General features: G+C 26.8%; 2 protein-coding genes across 3 annotated transcripts in view; one reads left to right on the top strand and one right to left on the bottom strand.

Moving 5' to 3' along the window:
- The window catches only part of LOC117181962 (E3 ubiquitin-protein ligase RAD18-like), a 52,568-nt gene extending 29,449 nt beyond the window's left edge, over positions 1–23,119 (top strand). For both annotated transcript variants that reach the window (XM_033374990.1, XM_033374989.1), the window contains exons 6-7: positions 11,660–12,400; positions 21,684–23,119. In XM_033374990.1, the coding sequence (XP_033230881.1) occupies positions 11,660–12,400; positions 21,684–22,102 (1,160 nt within the window). In that variant the 3' untranslated portion in view covers positions 22,103–23,119. The remainder of the gene's footprint in view (positions 1–11,659; positions 12,401–21,683) is intronic.
- Positions 23,120–23,671: 552 nt separating this feature from the next.
- LOC117182152 overlaps positions 23,672–27,586 on the bottom strand; it is an 11,211-nt gene continuing 7,296 nt past the window's right edge. Inside the window, exon 2 of the mRNA XM_033375202.1 lies at positions 23,672–24,811. Coding sequence (XP_033231093.1) covers positions 24,444–24,811 — 368 coding nt within the window. The 3' untranslated portion in view covers positions 23,672–24,443. The remainder of the gene's footprint in view (positions 24,812–27,586) is intronic.

Below are 27,586 nucleotides of genomic sequence, written 5' to 3'. Positions count from 1 at the left end.
GAAAAATGTTGAAAATATATTTTGATTTTTTAAATTTCATTGGCGCCTATTTTCTCTGATTTAAAGAATTCCCTTTTTTCTCGTTTTTTTAGCTAAAATGTGAACTGAATTAATAGAACCCAATAAAAAAATCCAACTATTTTTGGTTGAAAGTTGATTCTTTTTTTGTTTGAAAATTATTTTGTTGAAAATTCAAATATTTGGTTGAAAATTAATTTTTTGTTGTTGTAAATAATCCTTTTTTTAAATTCAACTCTTCAGGTTAGTAATTGATTTTCTTTTTAAAAGTTAGACTTTTATATAAAAAATTCAAATATTTGGTTGAAGGTTAATCTTTTTGGTTTAGAAATTCGAACATTTGATTGTAAATTTATGGATTTGGTTAAAAAATCATTTTTTGGAATTAATAGAATCCAATAAGAAAATCCAACTATTTATGGTTGAAAGTTGTTTCATTTTGATTAAAAATTCCAATGCTTGGATAAAAATTTAATTATTTTCTTGAAAATGCAAATGTTCTCTAATAATTTCTTCTTTTTGACTTGAAAATTCAACTATTTGGTTGAAAATTAATTTTTCTTTTTTATAAATAATCTTTCTTCTTGAAAATTCAACTCTTCAGGTTGATAATTTGATTACCTTTTAAAAAATTCGGCATTTTTAGATTGACAGAGCAACAATTACTTCTAGCATCTATTATAAAAAAAAATCTCTCGGAAACTTGACACTTTTTTTACCGTATTCCCCTCTTTTCTCTGATTTAAAGAATTCCCCTTTTTAATTTTTTTAAATTCCCCTTTTTAAAATTAATCTTGTTAGCTTGAAAACCGACTTTTTGGTTCATAATTTATTTATTTTTCTGAATTAATAGAATCTAATAAGAATATCCAACTATATTTGATTGAAAGTTAATTCATTATGGTTAAAAATTGCTTGAAAATTCAAATTTTGGTTAAAAATTAATTTTTCTTCATTATAAATAATTTTTTTTGTTGAAAATTCAACTCTTCAGGTTGATAATTTGATTGTGATTTAAAAAATTCGACTTTTTAGATTGAAAATTCTACTATTTGGTTGAAGGTTCATCTTTTTGGTTTGAAAATTATAGAATAGAATCTAATAAGAAAATTCAATCGTTTTTTGTTAAAAATTTATTCATTTTGGTTTAAAATTGGATTGTTTGGATGAAAATTTAATTATTTTCTTGAAAATGCAACTGTCTCCAGATATATTCTTCTTTTTTACTTGCAAATTCAACTATTTAGTTTAAAATTCATTTTTTTTCGTTATGAATTATCTTTTTTTGTTGTTGAAAATTCAACTCTTGAAGTTGAGAATTTGATTTTCTTATAAAAAATTTGACTTAGAACTTCGATTTTTTTTTATAAAAATTTAATTATTTTATTGAAAATTCAACTATTTAGTTTTAAATTCATTTTTATTCGTTGTGAATATTTTTTGTTGTTGAAAATTAAACTTTGCAGGTTTACAATATAATTGTCTTTAAAAAATTCGTTTGTTGAGCTTGAAAATTGGACTATTGGGTTAAAATTTATTCTTTTTGGTACGAAAATTTTATTGAAAATTTATTTATTCGGTTAAAAATTCATTTTTATAAATTAATAGAATCCAATAAGAAAATCTAACCATTTTTGATAGAAAGTTGATACATTCTGGTTAAAAATTCGATTGTTTGGATAAAAATTTAATTATTTTGTTGAAAATTCAATTATTTGTTTAAAAATTAAATTTTATTTGTTGTAAATTATCTTTCTTGTTCAAAATTAAACTTTTCAGGTTGATAGTGTAACTGCCATTTAAAAAATTCGTATTTTTGGCGTGTAAATTCAATTATTTGTTTGAAAATTCCTTTTTCTTCGTTGCAAATTATCTTTTTTGATGAAAATTTTACTTTTAAGATTGATATTCTGTTTAAAAAAATCGTCTTATTAATTGAAAATCCTACTATTATATTTTTGATGCAGACTTAATCTCTTTTGGTTGTAAAATTTACTTTTTTTCGGAATTTATTTTATTTGTTGAATATTTAGTCAATTTGGTTGAAAAATAGGTTTTCATTGTTGTTATAAATTAATTTTTTTAACTCAAAATTTAAATTGACATTTTTTAATTGAGATCTAAAGTACTATATACTATATACTTTCTTGAAAATTCATTTTATTCTATGACAAATTAATTTGTTGATCCAATATTTTTTTCCAAATTAATTTTTTCAACTAAAAATTTAACTATTTTATTTCCGTTTGACAAATGATGGGTCTTACTTAAAACTTTAACTATACAAATTTTCTTTTAGGATACGTATTTTTTCGATTAAAATTCAACCAATTGGTTAAAGGTTTAATTATTTGGTTAAAAATTAGATCTCATTAGTTAATTATTTCACTTTTTTGCTTAAATTGGTTTAAATTAATTTTAAAAAACTGAAAATTAACTGTTTATTTTAGAAAATTCATCTTTTTAGATTTAAAATTCAACTGTTTTGATGAAAATCGTTCGTTTTTGGTTGAAAAGTCAACATTTTGGTTAAAAAACCAACAATTTAGTTAAAAATTAATCTGTTTCGTTTGAGGATTTGACTATTGTGTTGAAAAGTCGTATTTTGTGGTTGAATTGAACTGGTTTTTATTTAAAATACATTTTTTTTGCAATTGAACTACTTGATTGAACTTTGAAGTACTTTCTGAAAAATTCATTTTATTAATGGAAGATTTAATTTTTTGGTTTAAAGTTTGAATATTTTAAAAAGTTCATTACTTTGTTTTAAATCAACTATTTGGTTTAAAATTCCACTATTTTTTGTTTGTTTAAATTAAATGATTTGGTTAAAAATTCATCTTTTTTGGGCGAAGATTTAATTGTTTAATCAAAAATACGTCTTTTTGTATATAAAATTTATCCTTCTGAAAATACAACTGTCTCGGAAAAAACTTCCTCTTTTTTGACTGAAGATTCAACTATTTGATTAAAGATTTAATTATTTTCATGAAAATTTAACTGTTTTGTAGAAAATACGTCTTTTGGGGTTGAAAATTCTGCTATTTGTTTGAAAATTTTCCTTTTTTTTTTGGTTGAAAATTCATCTCTTTTTTGTAGAAATTTCATATTTATTGGTTAAAAGTGATAATATTTATTGAAAAATTGATGTGTTTTGATTGATGGTTCAACTAGGTTGTTGAAAAATAATATTTTCTGGATGAAAAATCAACCGTTTTGTACAAAATACGCCTTTTTTGGGTTGAAAATTTTATTCTTCCTTTAAAAATCCGTCTTTTTCGTTTCAAAATTCATCTCTTTATAGAAATTTAATGTTTTTTTATTAAAAAGGCTAATATTTGGTTCTTGGTTGAAATTTAATTTTTTTTCGTTTGTTGAAAATGCAACTGTTTGGTAAAAACTCAATTATTTCGTTAAAAATTTGATTATTTTGTTTTAATTTCAAATATTTTATTGAAAATTCATATGTTTTGTTGAAGCGTTATTTATTTTGGTTTGAAAATGTAACTGTTCGGCTGAAAATGAAACTAATTAGTTCAAAATTCAAGTATTTTATTGGAAATTTAATTATTTTGTTACAAGTTCAACTATTTTGGTAAAAAAAAAAACATATTTTTAATTCAAAATTCAACTGTTTTGTTGAGAATTCATCCTTCTGGATTCAAAACTTATTTTCTTTTATAGAAAAGTGATCGTTCTTGGTTTGAAATTAATTTAAATGTTTGGTTGAAAAATCATCTGAGTTGAAAATCAACTTTTTTTTAAAATCTAAAATTGATCTTTTCGTGTTCAAAAGTCAACTCTTTTCTAAAACATTCGAATTTTTAGCTTGAAAACTGAAGTCTTGTTGATAATTCATTAAAATGATAGAAAAATAAATTTTTAACCAAAAAAAAAAACAAATTTTCAACAAAATAGTTTTCTTTTTATAAAAAAAATGTGTTTTTTAAGCCAAGAATAGAAGAATTTTGAGTTAAAACAATCAATTTTTAACCAAAAAAATTAATTTTCTATGGAAAAAAGATACAGTTTCAATCAAATATAAAAATTTTCAACTAAGAAAAATAAATTTTACATAACAAAATAAGAGTTTTCAGAAAAATCAATTTGTGTTTAACTAAAAATATAAATTTTCAAGCAAAAATGGCATAGTTACGATTTTTTTTTACGATTTTTTTACCATTTTTTTACCATTTTTTCACAAAATAGTTTCTTTTTTAACAAAAAAGATGATTCTTCAACCAAAAAAAGAATTACATTTTCAGTTAAAATAATCATTAAAAAAAATGAATTCTAAACAAAAGAAGAAAATTTTAAAGCAAAAACATGTATTTTCTACCAAAAAGATACAGTTTGAATAAAAAAAAAAACAAAAAAGCGAGCTTTCAGAAGAATTAATTAATTTCAATTAAAAAAAGTAAATTTTGAAGCAAAAATGGAATAGTTAGAAAATTTAAGTTTCAACTGAAAAGAAACGAATTTTTAGCCGAAAAAATTAATTTTTAATCACAATGATGAATTTTCAACCATAAATATGAAGTTTTAACTAAATATTTGTTTTTCAATCAAAGAAATGAATTCTTAATAAAAAATAGAATAATCAAATTTTCTACAAAACTCAGCATTTTTTATCGAAAAGATTACGTTTCTATAAAAAAGGTAAATTTTCCACAAAAATGGAATAGTTAAAGTGAGTTTTCAAATAAAGTAATAAGTTTTTAACTAAAAATAGTTGAATTTTTAATCACAGAAATGAATTTTTAACCAAAAAGAATGAATTCTCAACGTAAAATGAGATGTTTGATATTTCAAGCAAAAAGTTTTTTAATTTAATATAAAAAATAGTTAATTTCAACCAAAAAAGATGAATTTTTAATAAAATAGTTTGAATATTTAACCAAAAGAGATGAATTTTCAACCAAATAGTTACGATTTTTAACCATAATATTAAAATTAACTTCAAATTATGAGGTTTTCCCTGACATTCCCTGACTTCTGGAATTACCTGATCCGTAGCAATTTCGTAATTAAAAAAGTATATGTTTATTTCATTTTGGATTTTTTTTGTAAAAATATATGTAGTAATTATGATATATATTTGTTTAAATAATAAATGCTTTAAATTCTCTTAAATTTTCTATCATTTAAGAAGTCTCTAGGTTTAACACGCTTGTGGAAATTTCACTTTTCAGGTAGAAAATTGATCTTCTTGGTTGAAATTTCATCTTGTTTGGTTAAAAACCCAACTGTTTGTTTAAAAAATAAACTATTTTGTTAGAATTTAATTCTTTTTTTGAAAATTTAAATATTTTATTAAAAATTCATATGTTTGGTTGAAACTGTTTTTTTTTTCTATCGATAATTCAACTAATGCTTTGAAAATGAAATTATTTAGTTCAAAATGCATTTGTTTTGTTAAAAATCTAATTATTTGTCTGAAAATTTCAACTTTTATGTATTATTTCGTCTTTTTGGCTTGAAAATTCGACTATTTTGACAGAAAATTGAACCATTTGGTTAAAATTAACTTTTCTTATTCAAAATTCGACCATTTAGTTGAAAATTTATCTTTGTCTTTTCCTATTTTGCTTAAAAGTTAAATTATTTGGTTGTAAATGCAACTTTTTGGTCTGAAATAAAAAAATTTGTTTTGAAAATTTAACTCTAGTTAAAAATAGAAAATCTTTTTTGGTTGAAAATTAATTTTTTTTGTTGAATATTCATCTCTTTGTTTAAAAGTTTAAATATTTTGTGAAAAGTTGTTTTTTTTTTATGTAAAAATTATATTTTTAAACTGAAAATGTAATTATTCCATTTTTGGTTATAAATTCATCCTTTTTAATTAAAAAATTCAATTACTTGGGCCAAAGTTAATTTTTTTAAGAAATTATTTTCTTGTTGAAGATTTATCTATTTAGTTTAAAATTTGGTTAACATTTTTTTTTGTATAATTGATTATTAATTAAATATTCCGTTTAAAATATTCTTTTTTCGTTGAGAATTCAACGGTTTCAACTGTTGTGTTCAAAATTCGTATTTTTTTATGTAATTAAACTTTTTTTAAATTCAAAATTAAAGTCATTTTGTCAAAAGCTCGGTCCTTTTCATTTAAAATTTTGAAAATGCTACTATTTGGTTGAAAATGAAAATTTTCATTAAATATTCATATTTTCGGATTTAAAAATCATCTGTTTTGTACAAAATACGTCTTTTGGGATTGAAAATTCAGCTTTTCCTTTAAAAACTCGTCTTTTTCGATTGAAAGATCATTTCTTTCTGTATAAATTTAATATTTTTGGTTATTAAAATGCTGATATTTGTTCGAAAATTAATCTTATTAGTTGAAATTTAATCTTTCTTTTTAAAAATGAAACTATTTTGTTAAAAAATCACATTTTATTTTATTAAATATCAACTGTTTTCTTTTTAAATTCGTCCTTTGGATTAAAAATTAATTTTTTTATGTGAAACGTCTTCGTTCTAAATTGATAATTAATTTTTCTCTGAGACAAATGAACTTTATTGTTGAAAATTTAACTTTTTCTGTTAAAAGTTCATCTTTTATCTATAAATTCGTTCTTTTGGCTTGAAAATTCAACCATTTTCTTTAAAATAAAAAAAAAAATTCCTTGAAAATTGAACTATTTGATTGAAAATCAGCTTTCTCAGTTAAAAATTAAATTGTTTCTTGAAAACTCATATTTTCGGGTTGAAAAGTCAACTCTTTTGTACAAAATATGTCTTTGTGGTTTACAAATTTAATTTGTACTTTAAAAATTCATCATTTTCGTTTAAAAACTCATCTCTTTTTGTAGGAATTTAATCTTTTTCGGGTAAAAATGCTAACGTTTGTTTGAAAATTATTATTCTTAGTTGATTTTTTTTAATGAAACGGTTTTGTTAAAAAGTCATCATTTATTTTATTGAAAATTTTACTAATTTCTTTTTAAATTCATCATTTGGGTTGAAATAATTTTTTGTGTGGAAAGTCTTTATTTTTGGTTGAAAATTAGTCTTTTTTTATGATACTTGTTTGATGTAGATTTAACTTTTCCTGTTAAAATTTCAACTTTTATCAATGAATTCATCTTTTTGGTTTGAAAATTCAGCTTTTTCGTGTAAAATAAATTTGTTTTCTTGAATATTTAACTGTTTTGTTGTAAATCGTTTTTCTTATGGGCAAAAGTTAATCTTTTTTGTTAAAATTTTGTTTGAAGATTTATCTTTTTAGTTGAAAATTTCGTTGAGTTAATGCAAATTGATTTTTTAAAATAATTTTTTAATCTTTTTTGTTTTTAAATGTTATTGGTTGTTTGCAAATTAATCTTAGTTGAAATTTAATATTTTTTGTTAAAAATGAATCTGTCTTGTTAAAAAGTAATATTTTATTCTATTGAAAATTCGTCCTTAGGATTGAAAATTAATCTTTCTTTTTGACAAATGATCTTTTTTCGTTGAAAATTTAACTTTTCCTAATAAAATTTCAACTTCTATCTATTTTTAAAAATTCTTCTTTTTCTTGTGAAAATTAATTTAATTTTGTAGAAATGTAATCTTTTTTGTTTAAAAGTTCTAATGTTTTTTTTTTTAATTAATGTTTTTAGTTTAAATTTAATTTTGTGGGTTAAAAATGAAACTGTTTTGTTAAAAGACATCTTTAATTTTAATGAAATTTCAACTTTTTTTTTTTAATTCGTTCTTTGGATTGAAAATTAATTTTTTTGTAGGAAGTCTTTGTTCTGGGTTGAAAATTAATCTTTCTTGTTGAGAATTCAACTTTTTTCATTCAAAATTTAACTTTTTCTGTTATAATTTCAACTCCTATATATAAATTCGTCTTTTTGACTTGAAAATTCAACTGTTTGGTCTCAAATAAAAAATTTTCTTTAAAATTTAACTGGCTAGTTAAAAATTTCCTTTCTGAATTGAAGATGAACTTGTTAGTTGAAAATTCATATTTTCGGTTTGAAAAATCAACTGTTTTTTTATAAAATTCGTCTTTTTGGTTTGAAAATTTAATTTTTCCTTTAAAAATCCGTCTTTCGTTTTTTTTAAATTCATCTCTTTCTACAAATTTAATTTTTTTGGTTAAAAAAGGCTAATGTTTGTTTGAAAATTAATCTTCTTAGTTGAAATTTAATCTTTTTTGTTAAGAATGAAACTGTTCTGTGAAAAAGTAATCTTTTATTTTATTAGGAATTCGTTCTTTGGATTGAAAATTAATCTTTCTTGGTGACAAATGAACTTTTTTTTGTTGAACATTTAAGTTTTCCTCTTAAAATTTCAACTTCCACCCATACATTCGTCGTTTTGGTTTGAAAATTCAATTGTTTGGTCTCAAATAAATTTGTTTTTCTTAAATATTGAACTATTTTTCTGTAAATTACCTTTTCTTAGTAGAAAATTAACATTTTTATTTTAAATTTATCTTATTGGACTTAAATGTCAACTGTTTTCTCAAAAATTCGACTTTTCGGTTTGAAAAATGTCTCTTGTTAATCGTCTTTCTTAGTTGAAAATTAACATTTTTGTTTTTAATTTATTTTCTCGGGCTTAAATGTCAACTGTTTTTTAAAAAATTCGGCATCGGTTTGAAAAATAATGTTTTTTGTTGGTATTTTAGCTCTTTTGGTAAATCTTTTTTGGTTGAAAATTCATCTATTTGGGCAAAAGTTCATCTTTTTTGTTAACTTTTTTTTTAAGATTTATCTTTTTAGATGAAAATTTTGTTAATTTTTTTTTGCAACTTGATATTTTCTAATTAACTTTTTAATTTTTTTGGTTATAAATGCTAGTGTTTCTTGAAAATTAATCTTATTCGAAATTGAACTTTTTTTGTTAAAAATGAATCTGTCTTGTTTAAAAGTAATCTTTTATTTTATTGAAGATTTGTCCTTTGGATTGAAAATTATTCTTTCTTGATGAAAAATGAACTTCTTATGTTAAAAATTTTAATTTGTCTGTTGAAATTTCAACTTCTATCTATAAACCGTCTTTCTTAGTTGAAAATTAACATTTTTATTTTAAATTTATCTTATTGGACTTAAATGTCAACTGTTTTCTGAAAAATTCGACTTTCGGTTTGAAAAATGTCTCTTGTTGATATTTCAGCTCTTTTGGTCAATCTCTTTGTGGTCGAAAACTCAACTGCTTGAGTAAAATTTAATCTTTTTTCTTAAAAAATTATTTTTTTATTGAAGATTTATCTCTTTAGTTAAAAATTTGGTTGAATTTTTTTGCAAACCTATCTTTTTTAATTAACTTTTTAATCTTGTTTGGTTTAAAACTATTTTTTTGATTGAAGATTGATCTCTTTAGTTAAACATTTCGCTGATTTTATTGTTTTTGCAAATTTATCTTTTTAATTAACTTTTTAATCTTTTTTTAATATAAATGCTATTGCTTATTTCAAAAATAATCTTAGTTGAAATTGAATCTTTCTTGTTAAAAATGAATCTGTCTTGTTAAAAGTAATCTTTTATTTTATTGAAAATTCGTCCTTTGGATTGAAAATTAATCTTTCTTGGCAAGAAATGAACTTTTTTTTGTTGAAATTTCAACTTTTTTTGTTAAAATTTTCACTTCTATCTATAATTCGTCTTTTTGGTTTGAAAATTCAGCTTTTTCTTGTAAAATAAAAAAAAATTCTGAAAAATTTAACTGTTCGTTTAAAAATCATATTTTTGAGTTTAAAATGAACTTGTTGATTTAAAATTTATCTTCTCAGGCTTAAATGTCAACTGTTTTTTAAAACACTCGACTTTTCAGTTTCAAAAATAATGTCTTGTTGATATTTCATCTCTTTTGGTTGAAAATTCAATTGATCTTTTTTAATTAACTTTTTAATCTTTATTGATTAAAAAATTTTTTATTGAATATTTATTTCTTTAGTTGAAAATTTTGTTGTATTTTTGTTGTTTTTGCAAATTGACCTATTTTCATTAACTTTTTAACCTTTTTTGGTTAAAAATACTAATGTTTGCTTGAAAATTAATCTTAATTGAAATTTAATATTTTTTCTTAAAAATTAATCTGTCTTGTTAAAAAATAATCTCTTATTTTATTGAAAATTCGTCTTTTGTATTGAAAATCAATCTTTCTTGGTGACAAATGAACTTCTTTTGTTGAAAACTTAACTTAGTTAAAATTTCAACTTCTATCTATAAATTCTTCGCTTTTGTTTGAAAATTCAACTCTTTGGACTAAAATAAATTTGTTTTTTCGAATATTTAACTGTTTTGTTGTAAATCGTCTTTCTTAGTTGAAAATTAACATTTTTGTTTTTAATTTATTTTCTCGGGCTTAAATGTCAACTGTTTTTTAAAAAATTCAGCGTCGGTTTGAAAAATAATGTTTTTTGTTGGTATTTTATCTCTTTTGGTAAATCTTTTTTGGTTGAAAATTCATCTATTTGGGCAAAAGTTCATCTTTTTTGTTAACTTTTTTTTTAAGATTTATCTTTTTAGATGAAAATTTCGTTAATTTTTTTTTGCAACTTGATATTTTTTAATTAACTTTTTAATTTTTTTGGTTATAAATGCTAGTGTTTCTTGAAAATTAATCTTATTTGAAATTGAACTTTTTTTGTTAAAAATGAATCTGTCGTGTTTAAAAATAATCTTTTATTTTATTGAAGATTTGTCCTTTGGATTGAAAATTATTCTTTCTTGATGAAAAATGAACTTTTTATGTTAAAAATTTAACTTTGTCTGTTGAAATTTCAACCTCTATCTATAAACCGTCTTTCTTAGTTGAAATCTAACATTCTTATTTTAATTTTATATTCTCAGCCTTAAATGTCAACTGTTTTCTAAAAAATTCGACTTTTCGGTTTGAAAAATAATGTCTTTTGTTGATATTTCAGCTCTTTTAGTTGAAAATTCAACTGCTTGGGCAAAATTTAATCTTTTTTTTTTAGAATTTTTTTTAGGAAGATTTCTCTCTTTAAATGAAAAGTTCGTTGAATTTTTTTTTGATTCAAATTGATCTTTTTTAATTAAAAACAATTTTTGTATTGAAGATTTATCTCTTTAGTTGAAAATTTCGTTGAAGTTTTTTGGCAAATTGATCTTTTTTAGTTAACCTTTTAATCTTTTTTGAGATTAAAAATGCTAATGTTTGTTTATAAATTAATCTTTTTTGTTAAAAATTAATCTGCCTTCTTAAAAAATAAACTTCTATTTTATTGAAAATTCGTCCTTTGGATTGAAAATTTAACATTTGCTCTTAAAATTTTAACTTTTATCTATAAATTCGTTCTTTGGGTTTGATAATTCAATTGTGTAGTCTAAAATAAATTTGTTTTCTTGAATATTTAACCGTTTGGTTGAAAATAATAATCCTGAGTTGAAAATTAACTTTGCTGATTAAAAATTTATCTTCTCGCACCTAAAAGTCAACTGTTTTCTAAAACATTCGATTTCTAGCTTGAAAACTAAAGTCTCTTGTTAAAAATTCAACTATTTTATTGAAAACTCAATATACTTCGACTTGAAATCTTATAAATTGAAAGCCTCTCATATTGAATTCAATATGGTATCTACATTAATTTCAATCAAAAGAATTTATTCCCCTATTTTCCACAAAATCTCTTTTTTTAGCGACAAATAAGATATATTTTTAAACCAAAATTAAATTTCAGGTGAAACGAATAAAAGCAGTTTTGAAAAACTAATCGAGCAGGTAAAAAGTCGCAATCCGAAGAAAAAATCGAATACCGATTCGAATGAAAGAGATTTAACGTCGTCCGGAAACGAGGAGCAAATTTCCGAAACCGCGATCAACGTCTCAAACGATTCCGATTCAGGAACATCTTCTCTTCTGCAACAATATCCGAGCGAAGGTCCAATGAAGTTCCTCGAAATTCAATATTCGGGCAGTGACAATATCAGAGAGATTCCCGAAAATTCCGAGGCTGATTCCGTCATAGAAGGAAACAGGATCGAGTCAATTGACGAAGAAACAAATTTCACCAGTCCAGGAAAAATGGAATCGAGATTTCGAAATCCGGAAGAGAAACTCGATTCCTCAAGTGCTTCCATGTTCGATGACACCTCCAATGAATCGGAAATCGGTCCTCCAAGTCCGATTTTGAATAAGAAACCTTCTGCAAAAAAATTTCCAAATTTGGAGAACAATTGTGCTTCTTCCGGTAGTGATTTGATTGATCCCCAAAAGCCAAAATGTGCCTATAAAGGAAAATTTACACCGAAGAGGCCTAAAATGTCCAAACTGAATTTCAATATCGGTATGGGAAATCCTCTTCCGAAAAATATCCCTGATATTGAAGCATTGGAGGAACTTTTAGAAAATAAGGGAGATGAGCTTAAAGATATTTCCTTAGATGTTTCGGATGATAGTGTTCCTTCTAATACGAGCAAGGGTATGTGATTTGTTTCATATATTTTCTGCATGTGAAACAAATTGAGAGTCGCAATGTGATATTTGAATTAAAAACTAGGTTCTTTTTTAAAGATAAATTTACAGTTTTGTGTAAGTTTTATATATTTTTATTATTATTATTATTATTATTATTATTATTGATTGAGAAAATAAGCTTGTGGATTAAGATGGTCCATTTTTTAAATAGAATGTTCGAATCTACAGAAAAATAAATTTGTGGAAAAAATTGTATTTGGAGGTTCCGTAAGAATTTAAGAGAATTTAAAGCATTTATTGTTTGGACAAATATATATCGTAATTTCTACACATATTTTTCAGGGTAGCCGCTGAACCGGGAAATGACCGGAAATTTTATGTAATTCGAAAATCTGCTTTAAAAATTTTCCATTTTAATTCAAGGCTTTTATTAAATTTCAAATATTTTTTCAGTCTAAAATATTCCATTTTTAACTCGTTTAATTTGGAATCTTTTTTAATTAAGAAAAAGAAAAATTATTAAATTTTTAGCAATATTTTATTGTTCATGTAAGTCGAGTAAATTGAAACCAAATATTTAAAAGTAAACAAATTGAAACTTAATTGTTTGACATATAAATCCTTGAATCGATAAAATTTCGAGCAACTTTTAAACTTATTTGTAGAAAAGATTTGAAATAATTAAAAATAATTTAAATTTAAAACAAAATGTAGATATTTACAGATTAAAATTAAAAAATTAAAAGCTTTTTTAAGAATTGTGAAGGGCTTCAAAATAATAAAAACAGTATTCTCTTTAAAATCCTAGTAAAATTAAAAATTATTTTTCATTTTGAAGAATTATTTTATGGGAATATTTAAAAAGATTTCCAAAATTGTCAAAAGTGAATCTGGACTATTGTTAAGAAATCTTTTTAAATTTTCAAATTTTTTTTTTAAATTGTAGGAAAATGTGAAAAAATTGAAAACAGCTTCTAGATTTCTCAATATTTTGAAATAAAATTTTGAAGCTTTTCAAGGATGTTTAAACTATTTCAAATGAAAATAATATAACTTCTAATCTAAGAAGTTTTCAGTTAAAGAAAATAATTTTTCAATAAATAAAGTTTTAAATAATTTTAAGGAGTTTGAAACCATTTAAAATTAAAATAATTTAAATTTTGATCTAAGATGTGTTCAGTTTTTATTTGCAATTTTATCTTTTTTGTCGATTTTTTTTCATTTTTTTTTCGGTAGAAAATTAATTTTCGTGGTTCAAAATTAATCTTTTTAGTTAAAAATTAAACTATTCCAAATAAAGATTCATAATTTTTTATAATAATTTATCTTTTTGTTTTAAAATTCAACTATTTCTGGTAAAATTCATCATTTTATTTGAAAATTTAAATATTTGGTTGAAAATTTCTGCATTTTGTGGAAAATTAGGTTTTATTTTTAGTTTGAAAATTCATGTATTTAATTAAAAATACATCTATCTTCCTGGAAATGCAATGTTTTTACTAAAATTAAAATTTCCTGATTTTCAAAGAAGATCAAATAAAAATATATAATCTTTTTATAATGTTTCTAGTATTTAAAAAATGCGAAATACTTGAAAGGCTTTTAACAATTAGCTATAAAGTTAAGTGAATAATTACTTTTTTAATATCAACACCATAAGTCAGGTTTACCGGGTCCCAAAACACCCCATAAATGAAAAGTTGTTTCCTTTGCGAGTTTTTGGCGGTATTTATGATTTTTTGCGGCTTTTAAATAGATATTATTTTTAATACATAAAATACTACTTTCTACTGGTAATTAGATGCTTAAATACGTTTTTTTAAAACAATTTATTATAGTTTTTAGCATTTTTCTTTTTTAACAGAGTTAGAAATTTTTTTCGGGGTTTTTAACGGAAATTGTTTAAGCAATTTTTATTATTTATAATAATATTTTCTTATAATAATGCTATAAAGCCACAATTTATTATTATTTTAAATAATATTATCTTTAAATATTGCTTAAAAGTTGCGTTTTTTCTGAAATATTTAATTTTTTATCCACTTTCCACTCAGAGAGAGGTAATAATTAATAAAGTTTAAAAAACATAATTGTTTAAACAAATTTTTATTTAGTTTTTTACATGTAAACAAAGATTAAATAAACAATAGAGAGAATTATTTTTAAACATTTTTTTCTTATTTGTGAATATATTCTTCTAAAATAAAACATATATTTAAAATATTCTTCAAATTTTCGCAATGGATCATATTGAATTTAAATTTTCCTTGAATTAATCATTGAGAGCCTTTTTGTTTAAATTATTCTGAATATTTATTATTTGTTCCTAAATAAAAAGTAAAAAAAGCTACAAATTTCAATTAAAAAAACACTAGTATTAATATAGAAGTAGATATTTATAAAAAAATTATTTTTTTAAATTATTATGTTTGTTAAATTTCATTAATTCTTACTTCGCTCTGATTGAAAATTTGACAAAACGTGGAAAATTTAAGAAGAAACTGCAACTATTCAGAACTGCTATAGGAGAATATTATTTTAAAAAATAATAATTTGTTTAAACAATTATTTTTCTTAACTTAAATGAAAGTAAAAAAATATCTTATTGAAATTTGTTCACTTTAACTGAAAAGTGGACCAAAAGTTGAAAATATGAGGAAACAACTCCAAATTCCTAGCATTATTTTAAGATAATATCATTATAAACTAAAAAAAATTAGTTAAACATTTATTTCTGTTGAATTTAATTTATTATTGCCTTTATATAGCGGAAAAGTTGAAAATAAGTTAAAAATTGTTGAAAAAAACTTACTATCTAGTATTACTATAAGAGAACAAATTTAAAAACAATAACAATTTGTTTAAATTATTATTTTTGGTAAAAGTTTATTAATTATTACTACACCGAAAGTGAAAAGTTGACTAAAAGTTGAAAATTTGAGAAAAAACCTCAACTTTCTAGCATTTTTCAAACAAAATATTATTAAAAGTAAGAATAAATTGTTTGAACAATAATTTTCGTTAACATAAATTATTTATTAAGTCAGTATTGTTGAAAATGTAATAATAAGTTTTAAAATGCGGAAAACCACGACTTTCTACCTCTTTTCTTCGATAAAATTGCTAAAAAAACTATAATAAATTGTTTAAATAATTTATTTAAACATCTAGTTGTGATTATAAATGATTATTTTTAGTTTTTTTTGACCTTATAAAACAGAGTTATAGGGGCGATATTTAAAACATAATTATTCATTTTTATTCCATAGTTAATCGTGAAAAAAAGTTGATTTTCAACTCTATTCACCTTATTCGACCTCTAAATAGTATTTTTTTTAAAAGTCGCCTTTTTGTGGATTCGAAAAACTTAATGGCTATCGGCATGAAAATTCGAGAAAAAAATCCAATGCATTTTTGGACATATACTTAAAATGTCATTTTTAAGACGAAAAAGCTTTTTTGGCTTTGGATTGCGATTGTAATTCGAATTTTTATTTAAAAACGACAAACAATTTCGCTAGACTGATGTAGTATTACGGGTTTTATTTAACACTTTCAAGGTGGCCTCTGGACCGGGAAAACCGGGATTTTTTTTACCTGCAATTTTATAAATTTTCAGAATAAAAATCTGTCTCATGACTTGAATTCTCACAAATTTCATATCACATAATATAATGAAATTTTTAATAATTTCGATTTAAATTTTTTTTTTTTTTTTTTCAAATTTGCAAAATTTCAGGTTACCGAAAGAAAGCTACTGTTAATGTTTATTAACGAAATTTAAATATTCAGAAAGTGAAAGTTTACGAAACTAAAAAAAATGGATAAATTTTCAATTACGAAAATGATTTAATTCCGTAAATTTGATAATTAAATTATTTACAAAATTCGAATTTTCAATATCCGGAAATTTCAAATTCCCATTATTAATTAATTACCATAATTTCAAATTTCTGAAAAAAATGTTTAATTTTATTTATCTGTGAGCATAATATTTTTTTTTGTATACGTGCAGTTTGAAATTTTGTAATTTAAGTTATAATTTAAAGTGTTCAGTTTCAAATAAAATTTTAAATCGTTCCACTTTTTATTTTTCTAACTTGAAATTACTTACAATTTGAATAATATAATTTTGATTGCATTTTAATATTGCAGTTTAACAGCATTTAATTAACATTTTTTAATTTAATATTTTTTTCATTTCAATGACCGGAACAAAAATTTTTCGTGCGGGTAAATTACCGGGATTTTTCCCCCTCGATTAAAATGGCCACCCTGACTTTGTTTTTTCGATTAGTTTGTTATCATAATTTTTTATTATTTTTATATTTTTTATTGTAAGACTGTATTTAGGAAGTAAAAGGGCAAGTTGTTCGAAAATCAAAATATGTACAAATTTTTATTAAAAAAACATGATATTTTTTTCAAAATATTGGCAAAAATAAATAATATCTTAATTCAGAAGTGTGTAGAGGAGCATTAATTTTTTATAATGAAAGAAAATAGCATTCACATGTTCCCACTAGTTCTAAGACATTTTTTTGTTTACATTTTAGACTTAAATTTAACTAAAATATTTATTATATAAAATATTATATTATGTAATGTTATTTCCAATCTTTAAATTTCCGAAATTTCAAATTCCCGAACTCCTTATAAAATAATATTAGCAACAGTGTAAAATTCCCGAAAAACAAAATATTCGAAACTGAAAATTTTTTAATAATAAAATTTCCGATAGTTTGTAGTGCTGAATTTGAAAACTTCTTATGAGAGATAATTCCCGAGATAAAATTTTTAATAGTATAAAACACACCAAATCATTTCAGAATTATGAAATTTTTTCATTTGAACATGAAAAAAGGTTTTAATATTAAATAAATATTAAGATCAAAATTGTTTATCAAGTGAAAGTATTTTGTTTAGTTTATTATTTTATTTTTAAAACCATTTTTTAATTGTTTATTTGAAAAAAGGTTTTAATGTTATATAAATACTAATATAAAATTTTTTTGAAATAAAAGTATTTTGTTTTATTTATTATTTTATTATTCAAACAACTTTGTAATTGTTTAGATTCGGGAATTTTATTTTCCGAAGTTTAAAATTTCGACAATGTACTATTTTCGGGAATTTTAAAATTCGGCACTTTTTTCTATGGCATTTTGACTTTTCGGGAAGTTTTATTTCTCGGGAAATTTCTGTTTCCACAACTATTTTTTCGATATTTTGGATTTTGAAAATTCGGGAAAGTCATTTCATCGTAACTGGATTCAAAATTTTACCCATAAAGAATTCTTATTGTGCAATTAGTTTTTTATAAAAAAACTCATTTAGTATGAAAAAAACTGGTATGAAATTCAAACAGTTCCCAAATTTTAAGGTTTTCGAAATGTTTTTAAATGTTTAGATTTTTCCAAATCTGACAAATTTTGACGTTAAAACTTTGAGAAATTATATTTCTGAAATAAAATTATTTCAAAATTCAAAATATGTGCTCGAAATCTTTTAGAATTTAGGAGCCTTCTGAATTCTGTTCTGAAAGAAAAAATCAATATTTCAAGTATTTATTTTTGAAAGGATTTTTATATAGAAAAACTTTAATGAAATTCAGACTTCTTGAAGCTTAATATAAATTTTAAAAGAAATTAAATTTTACTGAGACAGAAATTAAATTAAATTTGAAAATATTTTTTAGTTTGGCGATGCCAACAAAATAATTTGATTTTTATTTTCTAACATTAAAAATATAAATAATTGAAAAATCTATTATTAAATATATTATTATTTGTTAATATTAATAATTTTCTAAATTTAAGAAATAATATTAAATAATTATAAATCGAATTTTAAATGAATTTTAAATTGCATGTATTGAAAAAGGACAATATTTCAAATCGAATAAAAAGGAATCGAACTTGTATATTTTTAAAACAAAAACATTTTAAATTAAAAACTTTTAATCAGAAGCTCTCAAAATCAAAAAACTGCACACTAAAATTTTGAAAATTGGTAATTTTTATTGGAAAGTAGTTGAAAATCGATCAGTTTTAAGTTCAAAGAGTTCAAAAATAAAAAGTTTAAGTTTGAATTGAAAAATCTCGAAATTAAATATGTTCAGATTAAGATTTTCAAAATAGAACAATTTCAAAACACTAAAAATGAAATAATTTCCAATTAAAATTTTGAAAACTATTCTTATCATTTAAAATTCAATGGAATTGAAATTGTATTTTTTGACATTTAAAGAGTTCAGGATTAAATAATTTACAATTGAAAACTTTTGAATTTGAAAATTCAGGTTTTGCAATTTTGGGAATAAACATTTTCGGTAGTTTTCTTTTCAATTATTTCTTCGGTTATTTTCCATATTTTGGATTTTTTAAATTCACACATAAATACTATTACTACACATAAATAATACAATTGGTTAATTTCAAAAGAGTTTTAAAATAAAAATCATTCCAAATTCAGCCAAACTAAATGTTTTCAAATGTTCAGTTTTTTCCAAAACTGACAAATTTTTACATTAAAGCGTTCATAAATTAAATTTATCAAATGAAATTATTTAAGCATTCAAATTATAATTTCGAAACCTTTCAGAACTTATGGGCATTTTAAATTCTGTGTTTGAAATAAAAAATGAATACTACAATGTTAAAAAATTAAAATCGGTTAATATCTTGTGTTCTCTTTTTTTAATTTGAAATTTTTTAAATTAAAAAAAAGTTATGTTTTCATTGAAGAAAAATAATATACTATTTCTGTGGTTTAAGTTGAAGAAATTTCAGGTTCAATTTATTAAAATTTTTCCGAAAAAGTGTATATTCAATTAACTCTAAAAAAAACATGTTTTTGCAGATTTTCAAACAAGTCGAAATTGAGCGAAACACTTTTTTTTAAAGTTCGCCCTTTCCTTTCCTTCCCTTCCTCCACTTCATCCTCCTCTACCTTCCTCTTCTTCCTCAATCCTTTTATAAATTATTGAACCTTATTTCCCCTCCAAAAATTTCCCCTACTCACCCATTACAAATGTCCCAGCACTTCCTCTACTAGATAATTTACCCCCCCCCCGCCTTCCCTCCGCTTTCCCTATTCCTCACTTCCTCTATTCTCCGTAGTTTTCCCTCACTTCCACTACCTTCTCATGTCCCCTAATTTTTTATCAATTTCTCTACTTCCCCTTCCCTTATTTTTCGTCACATCCCCTCTTCACGCATCAACTTTTGCTTCACGTCTCTTCTCCAACTTCTTCCTCCTCTACCTTCCTCTTTTTTCCTTACCCTCTCCTACCTTATTTACTCTTATTTCCGCTCTTAAAATTTTCCCCATTCCTTCAATTGCCCAATTCCTTTAATTGTCCAATTCTTTCCACTCGCTTTCCTTATTTCTTACTTCCCCTATTCTCTCTAGTTTCCCCTTAATTCCCTTACCTAATCATATACCCTAATTTCCCATCAATTTCTCTACTTACCTTCCCCTCATTTTCCGTGACTTCTCTAACTTCCCCTCTCCACATATCAACCTTTGCGTCTCCTCTCTTCCGTAACTACCTCCTCTAGCTTCCTTTTTTCCCTACCCAGTCCTACCTTGTTTACCCTTATTTACCCTCCTAAAATCTTCCCTACTCACCCACTGTCCATTTTTACCACCCCCCCCACTACATAATTTGCCTTTCCCTCGCTTTCCCTATTCCTCACTTCCCTTATTCTCCCTAGTCTCCTCTCACTTCCCCTATGTTCTTATATCCCCTAATTCTGCATAAATTTCCCTACTTCCCCATTCATTTTCCGTCACTTCACGTCTAAACATATCAACCTTCGCTTCCCTTCTCTTACCAAAATTCTTTCCCTCGACCTTCCCATTTTTCCTTTACCTTCTTTTACCCTTTTCTACCTTCTTTTACCCTTTTCTACCTCCTTTTAACTCCTTGACCGTTACTTCTCTTCCCAATATTTCCCCTACTTCCCAACCACACATTTCCCATCACTTTCTCCACCACCTTATTCGCCCTTCTTTTGCATCCCCTCTCCCACTTCCGCTACAATTCAATTGCCCTATTCCTCTTAATTTGTTTCAACTGTAATTGTCGCAATCAATTGTCCTTTAACTTTATTTGTTGTACTTCCCATCAATTTTCCTAATTCTCCTCTTCTGATTTTGATCTTTTCCTTTACTTTCCCCAACCCTCATTTCTCCTAACTTTCTCTGCTTCCACTTACCCTACCCATTACTTCCCCTAGTTACCTTCTCCACACTCCGCTACTTATCCCTCATTTTTCCTCTACCTTTCTCTTCTTCATTTAGCCTTACTGCCCCTCCTAAATCCACCATTGTTCTTCCCTTCGCTCCCCCATAATATTTCCTCATTTTCCTTACCTCTTCATTTACAGCAATTCCCCTACCTTCCTCTCCCCGCAATTCTCCTCACTTTCTCTATCCCCATTTATCCAAACCCTCACTTCCCCTAGTTAACTGCTCACGTTTTCTTACTTCTCACCCTGACCTCATTCCTCCACTTGCCATAATTCCCCTACCTAACTTCCCCTACTTTGCCTCCCATCATTTAACATACTTTTGTTTCCCTGATTTCCCATCTACCTTCCTCTTCTTCTTTTGCCTTTCTCTTCTATTTCCTTCTTCCTCATTTAGTCTTACTTTCTCTGCCAAAATTTCCCCTAATTCTCAACCTGACATTTCCTACCACTTTCTCCACCAACTCGTTAGACCTTTAATTTGTCCTCATTTTCTAGATCCCTATTTCCTAATATTCTCCATCAATTTCCCTACTTTCCCTCCCCTCATTTTCATCACTTCCTCGACTTTCCCCTCCGCTCATTTCTTCTCACTTTCCCAATCCGAATGACCCTACACCTCACTTTCCAATACTTTCGTTAGTTACCCTTTTACTTCCCCTACTTCTTACCCTCACGGGATTTCCCCTAATTCGCATATTTCCCCCTTTTAATTTTCTAAAACTCCCTCTCATAATTACCACACTTTCCCTTCTCTTATTTCCCCTCACTTTCACAATTCTTTCCCCCACTTAACTGCCTCTAATTTCCCCTCACTTCCCCTAATTATTCTCCCCTCAACCCATCCTTGAAAAAAAGTACGACGGACGGACACCCAACCATAATTTAAGCTTCTGCTTAGAGCTAAAACCCCCTAAAAATATGTCTTTTAATTTAAACTGTTTCTCTCCTCACAAAAAAATCATTTAAATCTTTGCAATCGAACATAAAATGCTTGAATTTGAACTTGAAGATCGAAATTATTTTTTACAGGTGCTGAAGAAATTGAAGAACCGCTGGAAACCTCAAAGACTCCAAGTGATGAAGAGACTCTTTGTGGTGTAAATGGAGATAAGGAAAATGAGCCTCTCTGTCCAGAAAATGAGCAAGTAGTGGTCCCACGATCAACGCGAAAAAGAGGTCGTCCTTCTCGATATTTAGACGATGAAGGATACGCTCCCACGGAGTCAAATCTTCCCCTGAAAAATGTATTCAACGAGTCCACGACTTTTGAAGTTGCTCTTGATGGAACTTTAGAAGAGATTGAATCTCCACCTGAAAAAATATTAAAACGCAGAAGAGGGAGGCCAAAAGCTCTTTCGCCAACCTTGCCATCAGCAGTAGAAATGCCACAAAGAGTTCTGCGTAGAAGACTTGGTGAGTCTTCGAAATCCGGCCTAAATAATTCCTAAAAATTGTGAAACTTTAAAATTTTCACGAATAAAAAGGACAGGTGGCAAGATGTGCGTCGCTGATTCAACTGGGCGACGCACATCTCGCGACCTCTTGTAAATTCTCTCGTATGTTTTTTTAACTTTGTGCTTGGTTTGTTCATTAAAAATTATTTTTTTCATATGACTTTAGACTACGAAGGAAATTAAATATCCTGATTTTATGCAGAAATTGATTTTTGCATTGTCGTTTTAGTTTACGAAATTTCTTTGAAAAAGGACCTAAGAGGTACTAAAATTATGTATACAATTTTTCGTCTCTATGAATGATTTTTTGTCGTTGTGAGAAACTCACAAATTTACAAGGAGGTCGCGAGATGTGCGTCGTGCAATTCAATCGGCGACGCACATCTCATGACCTCTATTTGATGTGCGTCGCTAAATAAAATGGGCGACGCAAATTCTGTGACTTCTTGTAAACTCTTTCTGGTTTTTTAAACTTTGTGCACGTTTTGTTAATTAAAAATTATTTGTTCATATGACTTTAGGCTACGAAGGAAATTAAATATCCTGATTTTGTGCAGAAATTAATTTTTGCATTGACGTGAAAGTTTACGGAATTTGTTTGAAAGAGGACCTAAGAGGTACTAAAATTCTGCATAAGATTTTTCGTTCAATTGATTGATTTTTTTGTGAGGAACGCTTTTGTCTAGGGTCAAAAGAATTAAGGACCAAAAATAAGAATGTGGGTATGTGTTGGAATATTATTTATTTATAACTCATTGCTATAATTGGCTTCTTGGTTTGAATTAAGAATTGAAAACCATTCGTGAAGAAAACGCATCGTCAGTTCAAATCTTATGTACAGTATATGTTATAATAATAATTATTTTCTTCTACTTTTAAGAATAGAATTATTTTTTATAGATTAGTGCAATACAGTTTGTGTAACAACGAATGTGTGGATGAATATTTTTTTGTAAAATGTTCATATTATCAGCAGTGCTTGAAGTTTATTGAATAAATTCATTGCCAAATTATCAAATTATTGTATATATTTCTTAGAGAATTTTATTTTCTGTAGAAAATAGTTAATACTAAAAGTAAGTGGATTTTTATTTCCTAATATTAAAAATATGAACGATTTAAAAATCAATTATTTAACACATTTTTGTTTACCTTCTCTTTAAAAAAAACTATGATAAGACTTCATTTTTTTGGTTTATGATTCAACATTTTGGTTGAGAACCCTTGTTTTGTTCAAAATTTAATGTTTGGTTTAAAATTTATCTTCTTCAGTTAAAAATTCAGTTATTTGGTTTAAAACATCTATTTTGTCAAAATATTAGCTTTTCTGGTAAAGAATTTAACTGTTAGGTTAACAATTCATTTTTTGGTTGAAGATTAATTCTTTTCGTTAAAAATTAATTTATTTGCTTACAAATTCACATTTTTTTTGAAAATACCATTAAAAATTCAAAATTTAGTTGAAAATTGATGTATGTTGTTAAAAATGAAACTCTGGTACAAAATTAATTTTTTAACTGAAAATTTTACTGTTCAATTTTTTTTTGCGCGTAACTTCCCGTTACGGCCTTTTCTCGAATTTTTAAGTAACACATTCCGCCGTCTATGATTTACGCTTGCAGTTAACGGTCAGTTACTTATATTTTGCTACGAGTGGGAAAAAATGTCGATTGTGGACGAGCGAGCGCGGCAAGAATGCGAGTTCATAATCAACCATTGTCCGCGAACTCCAAAGATACGAGATCCAAATATACGGTTGCTCCACAGATACGAGCGTCCCGACTCCAAAGGAGTGAGCGGAATTTTTCCCACTCTACCCCGCTTTATTTGAGAACCTAGCGCGCGCGGTTGTGCGCTGCCTTAAATTCGACGTGCGCGTTCGTTTGTATCTTTAGAGTGCCTGGTTCTCGAGCTTCTCGTATCTTTGGAGTTCGAGTGTACATTGACTCTGTTGTAAAGCGCCCACAGAGCATCACTACTTTCCACTGTTCCACGTACTTTTCCCCACTTGTTATAAGACTTTTTCCTACTAGTAGTGGAAAAACATGCTATTTTTCAAAGCTCATGTCGAGGATTGAGAAATCGCTGATTTTGTTCACTATTTTCAGACGAAACAAGTCGTCGCTCTGTCGTGAATGTGCGATTGAATATGTCGTCACGTGGCGCCATCTACAACTCAGATGGGCACTTTGCAAGCAAGTCAATTATTTTAATAATCAGGTTTATCTTTTCTTCCCAAATTCCAACGATATAACTAAATCATTTTTCGATTTTTTTGGTAGTTAGAGGTGTTTTTCCAAATCACGGCCGAGGGATTGCGTGTTCGGCTTAGTGGTCAATTTTTTGAGCTTTGTGGGCTATTTTGTGATCTCTGTGTCCTATGTTGTAGGTTTTCTAAACGTTCGGTTTGTACACGAAGAAGTTCTCGTGATTGTAGGTATTGATTCAATGCGTTCCATCCTTGCAGTGGTTCCCCAGACTCATGCTGGATCTGTCCATCTTGAAGGACTATGTGCTTAATTATCCTTGTCGGTTGATGAGCATTATTAAGTTTCACGAACTCTACTCTTATTTTCCCATTATCTTTTAGCACCTCTCTAATCCTTTGATATGTATTAGGATCGCCCGTGAGTCGGAAGGTATCTTCCTCATTATATGTATAAATCTTACGTGTATATACTTCACTATCACTTGGTCTGGATTCTGTAAAAACAAGGGAAAGCATTTCAATATTTATTAAATGTTTGTGAGTCAATAATTATTTGTGATACAAGGACCCTAAGTGGAACTTTTTTGCCGAGTGTGAAAGTTGCAGTACGAGTCGGAGTGGAGGCTTAGCGGAGAGAGTACTGCAATATTCATACGATGCAAACAGCCACTCAGGCGCTGCGTGTCGCACTCTATTTTTTATCAAGCCTGTCGATCATAAATGCAAAAAGGCTACATGGAGTCCTAATTAAAAACCCGAGAGAGAATCCAATGCAATCCAATTATATTCATTTCAATCCACTATCATCCAATTCATCCGAATCCACTCTAATCCCATTCATTCCAAACCAATAAAATCCAATCTACCCCACTCCAATCCAATTCATTCCAATCCAGTCTTATCCAATCTAATGTAATCAAACCCAATCCACAACTATTCCAGTCATTTTATTACATTCCACTCCAATTCAATTCTCGAGACGAAGGATGAGTCACACATTATTTTTTATGACACACATGCGAGTAACTATGTCATCCCCCATACGCTAGAAAAATTCTGTAACAGTTCTAGAACGCTGCGACAACCGATCTGTAACATTTCTAGAACAATTCTAGAACTCAATTACAAATCTTGTATAACAAATCTTTAAGAGATTTAGAACACTGTGACAACCGATCTGTAACAATTCTAGAACTTTGGTACGCTGTATTGTAAAAAATCTAGGACAATTCTATAACAGTTCTATAACAATTCTATAACAATTCTAGAACTGTTATTTATCAAATATGGAACAGTGCTATGTAACATTCATAGCGACAGTCTGGTCTGTTCCAGGCCTGGCGCTGATCAGCGAGCTAAGAAAAAAATGTAAGTTCGATACAGTGAATTTTTTCTTATATTTCAAAAAGTTACAGAGCCTATAATGCAATTTTTTAATATAAATAAGTTTATAGTGAAATTTTTGTATCCAAGTCATTAAAACAATCAGGTGTTATAGTTTATTTTGCAGAAGGGTAGGTTAATGATTTATCCGGTCGTGTATTTAGTTTCACTTTAGAATGATTAACAGTTTATTCAAAGGAATTCTGCCGTCTTACGCACATTCAGAAATTTCAAACTAAATTACACAAAATAATTTTCGTTAACGATGAAGACCAGTTACGATCCGATCAACTCTTGATCAGTCTAACCGCGACGCTTCGCTTGAACACTTCACTCGTGTCGTCTGAAATCACGCAGCCTTTCTTTGATTGGTGTCTGATACGTCACTATCATTGTCCAATTCTTCCGACGCAGCATCATCTTTGGTAACATTTTCATTCATCCGATCTTTACTTAAATCTATGCTTTTTCTAACTTCGGGGGTCGATTCAACATCGAGATCTGAATCTCGACGTGAATCATAGTCTAATTCGTAAAGATCTTCATCCTTCCAGCCACTCCAAATTTTCAATTGGCTTACGTGCGCTGTTGTTTTCGTTCGTGCCGAATCTTTTTTACTTAAGATTTGTATTTGATAGGTATCCGAGGGTAGAACACCTATCACTACCAGCGGACCCTTTAATCGCGCCTGCAATTTCGTAGACTCTCCTGTAGAAGATTTGTTTCGGCTGACGTATACAATATCTCCGACATTGTAATGAACATTTTTAAATCTCGACTTATCATACCTTATATGACTTATATGATTCTGCGTTTACTGTAAGAGTTCTTGTTAAACCATCTTCAAAGCGTGGCATGTTCCCATACATCATTTCAAACGGAGTCATACCCGTAGTTTTGTTTATAACTTAATTCAAATCGCCTTCGAGTTTAAGCAAGTCTACGTCCCATTTTCTTCCCTCAAAGTCAGACAAATTCGCCTGCATTGCGGGTAAAATTGTTGCATTCAATTGCTCGACTTGCCCGTTTGCTTGCAGATGACGTGATGAATTTAATGTATGTGATTATCCATGTTTTTGACAGAACTCTTTGAACTGTTCCGAAGTGAACGAAGTTCCTCTGTCGGTAATAAGTTTCGCAGGCGCCCCAAATCGATTTACAAACTCTTTTATACTCTTTTATACAATTGCGTGAACTTGGTTAAGTTGCAAACAACCGCTAAAATATATTTATTTCCTCGATTCGATGTTACAAATGGCCCCAAATGGTCGATGTGAGTAATTTCCTAAGGTCGCTTTCCTGCAGGAATAATATGGAGTTCTCCTGCCTGTCTACCTACTTTATTTTTTGAAAGGATACACTCGACACATGCACTTATGTGCCTTCTGACATAACGTCGCATGCCCAGAAAATAATAATATTCTTTGAGTCGAGCTATGGTTCTGTCTACGCCAAAATGGCTCGAAAAATCATGGTACTTAATCACCATAGCTTTACGCATCGCAGGCGGAACTACATACAACTCCTTTTCTCGTTCATGATCGATTTTAAACAACATTCCATTCGTCAAAACGTAATCTTTTACTTCGCCTTTTTCGCGGCGCGTCCGATCAGCCACTTTCTTTTCTAAAATCTTAATCTTCCGACTCATATTTTCATTGCTTCGCTGATATAACAGGATTTCATCTCCATGGACCGTCACGGAAAACATGCTTGCGTATAGTAACTGATTTTCAGTCGATTCAACTTGGGCTTGTGCAGGGTATAATCTAACGGGCAGCTCCGACCAAAAGGGCAGTTCTAAAAAAAAATGGTCAGTTCTAAAACTTGATTATGGGCAGTGCAAAAATACATTTCAAAAGTTGATAGAGGGAGAAAAGAGAGAA

The sequence above is a fragment of the Belonocnema kinseyi genome, chromosome 10 (assembly GCF_010883055.1).
Source record: "Belonocnema kinseyi isolate 2016_QV_RU_SX_M_011 chromosome 10, B_treatae_v1, whole genome shotgun sequence".
Lineage (NCBI taxonomy): Eukaryota > Metazoa > Arthropoda > Insecta > Hymenoptera > Cynipidae > Belonocnema > Belonocnema kinseyi.
This window is presented reverse-complemented; position numbering and strand designations above follow the sequence as displayed.